Below are 6,000 nucleotides of genomic sequence, written 5' to 3'. Positions count from 1 at the left end.
ATAAATGAATGATAGATACAACTCCTACGTTTATTTTCTTCCACAAGGTAGAACTCCTACGCCTTTAAAGTGGCAAGATGGATTAGTGATAAGGATTTCAGAAGTGTTCCAATTGCCACAGCAGATGAGCATCCAAAAGCATTTAAATGGTCATAACTTATAAGCAAAACGTCATTCAAATCACAAGCTCATTACTTACAAGGGTTTTGCAGCATATGTATTCGATTTGCAAGAATAGATGGAGGCTTATGGGTCAATCACATTCACCTGAAAGAATAACATAGTCTGTGTGGAAAGAGTGTCGACTTCAAAAAAATCACTCCCTCTATGTACTTAATAAGAAGTTCTTGGATGAAGGAATTTGTTCTATTTCTCCTCACTTTCAGAACTTATAAAAATAACTGAGTAACGTCCCTTTTAAAGTCGTTAAAACCCAGACAATGCTAGGTTATAAGTACTATCAAAACCAGTTAGCTTCTTGTATATTACATTGCAAATTTACCAGTTCAAGTATATTATGCAATCCCAGCTTGCATCAAAGTTCTTGATTCATATTTCCCCGCAAAGCCAAAGGGCAATTAAAGAGCACTTGGGAACCATCCAGCTGCCAGTAGAAGCCTCACCCACTGATTCGTTGACACTAGGGTCCCTCGCCCAAAGTTCTTTTCGAAGTACTGATATAAAGCACTGCATATGAACAAACAGATGACCTTCACCACACGAGCAGGATTTTAAAATTTTTACAGAATCCGGAGTGATATAATAACACTCACCATTGTTTCCTCTAATAAAGGCATCTCCATACTTGTTCTTCAGCTGCCCATTGACGTATTCTTCTGTCTGTTCCATGGCAATATTCATGTAGCCATCAAGGCAAGCCAAAATACCTGTTGCAAAAGCGTAAAATTAAAATCATGCTTGCGAACCGGACATGGAGCTAAATATCACGCGTGCTTACAAACACGATACGCCCACAATATTTGGGTAAAATGATTTGCATGACTTACGCGTTCAACGTAGCTATGAGAACATTACACAAGCGTAGAGCTGCGAGAAATCTCTAATTTTTATGTAGTCAGTTTACCGTTCCTGTGCCGTTGAATCAACAACCTCAAGACGAATGAAACTTCCACAGGTGAGATGATAGAGACAAGGAAGCACCTCGGTAGTCGACTCCAGAATTAAGCTTGACAACAACAGGCCTGCCACGAATAGACTTGAGGAAGTCAGCGGGGGTTTTGGAAGATCCTAAACCTGCGGCTCCTCCTCCACCACTCATCTTTCTCGCTTGTTGTTCCTCGCAAATTCAAGGCCGAACTCTGCTAAGAAGAATTTCTGAATACTCTTGCATTCACAGGATCCTGTTTTCTACAAGCCCTAATTTCACGAAATGTAAGCTTGTGCGCGTTTAAAAGGGCCTTTTGTTTTAAGTGAGTGAGTGGTGCCTCACCCACCCCTTTACATCAAGCGGCTACAACGTGTGCGTGTGTAAGTGCCGGTCCTAGCTACTTGGCACTTTCAATTTCATTACAACGCAGCAAAAACTAGATTTGCGACAGGCAGCCTTTCTTTGATGGAGCTCGTAACTACTGACTCGAAATTGAACCTGAATCCTAGCATTTCATCAAAATTTTGTAGGTAAAAGCAATTGAGTAAAAATGTGACATGAGACACGACACTGGGTCCATTAGGACCCAATCCTCCCTGCAAACATCAGGGATCGTGATTTATTATTTATTTGGCAATGCCCATATTGTTTGTGCATGTCACTACAATCATATGAATAAAGGTGTCGACATCTTTCAATCTTGCATCCAGCTTGGCTTCCCTTGTTCGCTCGCATCAACAACATGCATCAAAAGAGAGGAATGTTGTAAGAATTTAGATTGAAAATAAGCAATTTAGAAAGGACAAGAAATTAAAAATATTTGTATGATAATATATAATATATAATTATAATAACCACAAATAGTGTGAGCGGGGAGGCAGTGCGCTTCCTTCCCCAAAGAGTTATAATCTGAGGGAACGGGCCCTTCCTTGGGTGCCGAGAATATAAGCGCTGAGAATAAGTCCCGTGAATGGATACGATAGTGGCATATTACTTGAATGTCAATAGTCGTAATCGGAGTCGAACGCTGGTAAAATCACCACGAGCGACTGCTAATATCTTTTTGCTCTAGCTTTTGCTGCAAACAAACTGGAACCAGTTGATTGTTTTAGGAAAAAGGTGGAGACCCTCCATCAATTTAGCACATGCATGTCATTGCCACGTTAAATACAGTTCAGCTAGACTTTGCACCCTTGCCACTTGATGGCGTTACAAACTGAGGGTGCTTTCATGAATTGAAGAAATGTAGTTTGCCGTTCCTACAAAGAGGTATTCTTCAACCTTTTCTTGATCTCCGCATGTATAGAAACTTGGATATGGAATTTATTTATAATTTTATAATCTTAAAGGCTAAACCTAGCTCTTTTTTTAACTTTAGTTTCAGAAGAATCATCCGGATTGGTTGTCAATAAGATTCAAATGCTTTTAGGAGCCTTTCATTGGGGACATATAGTTTTTACATAGTGACGGGGTACAGATGGATCGTCTTGAAGGTTCCGCTACTCCTTAGATGTAAGAGAGAGATCAGATTCTCCTATCTCCTCTCTTAACAAAAGTGTTACTTTTAAATGACAGTAAATGGATTTCAGCAATACCTTTCATGCCCTCTTGAAGTTTGGGCAGCATCACGATGAAGAATATGACAAATATCCTTTTCTTGATTGAACATGTCCTTGCCGGCAACATGCCTTCCATCTCATCTTGCATGAAGGTTTTCCACTTCCCAGGCAATTGCATGTACTTGAAAGGCTAGAGAAGCCTATCCTAAATATTGAATGAAAGTTTATTGAAGCTGCATTCTAAGCTTTATAACATGTATGTGCGTTTTGCTAAGTATTGGAAAAAATTTAATATGTTATTATCCGTCAAAAGTGTCATCCTTTTTTCAAAGATCATATAGGCTTTGGAGCTTCATTGTTTGATCACTTTTTCACTATTGTCTTCTTGCAGGAAAGGATATGACTAATCAGGACGACGACTTCGTAGTAGGAAGACAACATGACTTTCCTTAAAATGAAAAGACAACAACTACTCACAGTCTTCCTCCTACGTTTACTTTCGATAGATTCTTGTCCACATTCGAGTACACTGAGAAAAACTGTTGAGTGGTGCCTTGGGACATGTATCCGAATGAAGAGCCAGAGAAGGGAATGAAGAATTGGCATTCGATGAAGCCATTTTGGAACTGGATACCCTTGGCAAAGAGTCATATAAGGACAATAGTTTAATTATGCAGCTCCTCTGGGACAATTTGACATTGCAACATTGTGTTCAGAGTGAGAAAATATGTGGAGCCTTACACACCACGATAAACCTCTATTGTAACTCAATAGATTTTTTTGGCAAGCTCGCAGGCTCGTTCCGGAGAGTCTCAAATCTCATAGCGAAATATTGAGAAATTGAGAGCGAGTCCGAGGTGAATGGGATGTGTCGTAGCTAGTTTTGCCATCGCAATGTCCAGAGAGAGTATGTAAAGTGATCAACAAAGCCTAAAAAACTTTGGCATTGCATTCGCAAAAAGTCCAAACTGAGCCAAACAGTGATCATGTGGAGTATTCGTCGATGAAGGCTATATGCAGCAAGGTTGGTGCACAATTATTCCACAAAGTCCTCAAAGGTGTGATCGCATGAACAGGCCCGGTGAGCTTGTTGTCAAAAAGATCAAGCAAGTTTAGACTCCTAAGGTTCCATAGACCAGCTGTGGTGGTAAGTGGCCTCCGAGCTGGTTGTTCTCTAGTTGCAAACTTATCAATTGAACACATTGTTCAAGAGAATTAAGAGTAAAAAAATGTCGCCTGTGAAGATAGTTGTTTGAGAGATTTAACTATTGTAGTTGTATGAGAGATCCCAATTTCGGTATGGAGCTAGTTAAAGTGTTGGTGCGATAGATCGGAAAAGCCAAACTACATGATGTCGCAAAATTGGAATGAGCCTCGTATCTTCATTGAGAAAAGGCTTAAAATCAAGTTTCAACCTACCTGATCAGCTTCTATGCTTGAGAGTGTGTCCTAGGCCGTGGCCTTCATGTCTTGACCTCCACTAGATACCGATGATAGTCGCCTTTCATCTTTAGATAAAACACCTTCCACTATGCCAACTCAATAGCCGGAATGAGTAGCATCCAGAAGATATATTTGCCTTCTCCCTTCAGATCTCCAATGAAAAGACCTGTGAAATCGAGGAAATTCATGAGCCATCTCTTCTCTTGACTAACTTATCTCAAACACACTTCCAACCAGAAACACCGCCCAACCTCTTCTGGGAAGAAAACAAAAATAATCACTACACTGAAGAAAACTTACCCTGCATCTGACTGACATTCTTCTTCCTAAGACCAATCACTTTCAAAGCCTTTTGAACCTTAGCATGGAGACGTATCACCTGAAGTTCAACATCAAGGCATCTATCTCTCCTGTGTCCACACTCCCCACATAACTCACAATGAATCACTCTCATGCGAGGCTTTGTCTTCATAGTTTCAATCCCTAACCACACAGAAATTCAAGCAACATTCCCCAACCAATTTTTCTGGGCCGTTTTGTCTTGAGTACTCAATCTCAATTCAAAACTCCTCTTGTCCCCAGCAAGATTGCCAAAAAAGATGGTAAGAAAAAAAAAAAAGGAAAGACAACCAGGAATTATGTACTTCACCACTTCAGATAGCTGAGACTTCATAGGGATCAGCTGCAATGTGAGCTCGTAGATGATGAGCTTATGAACTAGATTCCAAAGTATGTGTCTTTGTAATAGGCACCGAGACAAACCCCCATTAAAAAAAAAACTGACTGAACATGGATCACACAGACTCAAAGAGAGACAAAAGACTACATAGCCTGAAACAGGCTGAAATTAGAATTGAACTTCCCCCCAAAACTCAGAAAATAGTCAGCCTTAGAATACTATGAACCCACAGCCCACACTCCTAAGCTTCCATCAAGAACAACAACTCATAATTCTAGCAAAGCTGCAACAGTGCCTCCTCCTCTCCCTCTCTATCAATATTTAGAAATCTCTCGTGATCAAATCAACATAAGATCACAACCATGTCAAAGAGGCTTTCGATTCCTATAGGATAACTTCTCTTCCCTCACAAAGCAGAAGATCAGTGATTGACAAACATCTGCAGCAAGCATCAATTGCCTAACTCCTTCAGGACAACCATCATCGATGCAGGTCACGATTCATTGCGCCTTAGTCTGCAATTCCTTGGTCCCTCTATCTCTTTGCATACAGAGTTCATGGAGTCTCTGTCGGCCAAATCCTTCAGCTAGTAGACAACGATACACAGCTACGCCTTAAGCTATGTTAATCCATAGATCATCACCAACTATGCACAAACCCAACGGAAGACACTTCCCGCAATAGCGCTGCTGCCTTCATTTCTCACAGAGAGACTAGCTCACATTTATAGCATCACCCGCACAGCCACGTAGCTTCCTCAATCAGAAAAAAACAGAGCCCTTCCATATAATCTTAGCCAGACCACAATTCTCTGCATCAGCCAATGAACAACAGCTCATAATCTCTAGAGATCCCCAGTGCCAAGGTCTTCTCATCACACACACCCTCTTTCATCTATGAGAGCCCCCCTCATTTTTTGTCATTTAACCTCCTCTTCTCGGAGCCCCCCTTGCATCATAGATCCTTCCAACGTAAAACTGAATCAGCTCCTAGCCACCATCTCCATGTAGCTCTAGCTCATAGCCTAGAAGCTCCCCTTCATCGTAGCCACCTTTGCATGAGCAATCAATCCAGCCACCTTAGCCTAATTTGCCACCTCATCAGTGACATTTTATCACTCTCAAGACATTTCCCCCAGATCACATTAAATGCACATTTGGGACCTTTAGTCACACAATTCCCACACACATTAGCATGCACATTAAAGCTTG

At 41.0% G+C, this 6,000-nt stretch overlaps 1 protein-coding gene across 1 annotated transcript; it reads right to left on the bottom strand.

Moving 5' to 3' along the window:
- Positions 1-226: 226 nt before the first annotated feature.
- LOC147904727 (uncharacterized) lies at positions 227-1,486 on the bottom strand. Its single transcript, XM_087395263.1, has 3 exons — positions 1,162-1,486; positions 774-887; positions 227-687 (listed from the first exon to the last, which is right to left on the bottom strand). The coding sequence occupies exons 1-3, from the start codon at positions 1,277-1,279 to the stop codon at positions 641-643; spliced, it is 279 nt and encodes a 92-aa protein (XP_087251389.1). The 5' UTR covers positions 1,280-1,486; the 3' UTR covers positions 227-640.
- Between the last annotated feature and the right edge of the window lie 4,514 nt (positions 1,487-6,000).

The sequence above is a fragment of the Dipteris shenzhenensis genome, chromosome 2, assembly GCF_047967505.1.
Source record: "Dipteris shenzhenensis isolate YYH24624 ecotype China chromosome 2, Dip_SZ_1.0, whole genome shotgun sequence".
NCBI lineage: Eukaryota > Viridiplantae > Streptophyta > Polypodiopsida > Gleicheniales > Dipteridaceae > Dipteris > Dipteris shenzhenensis.
Note: the sequence above shows the minus strand (reverse complement) of the source record. Positions and strands in the feature narration are given on the sequence as shown.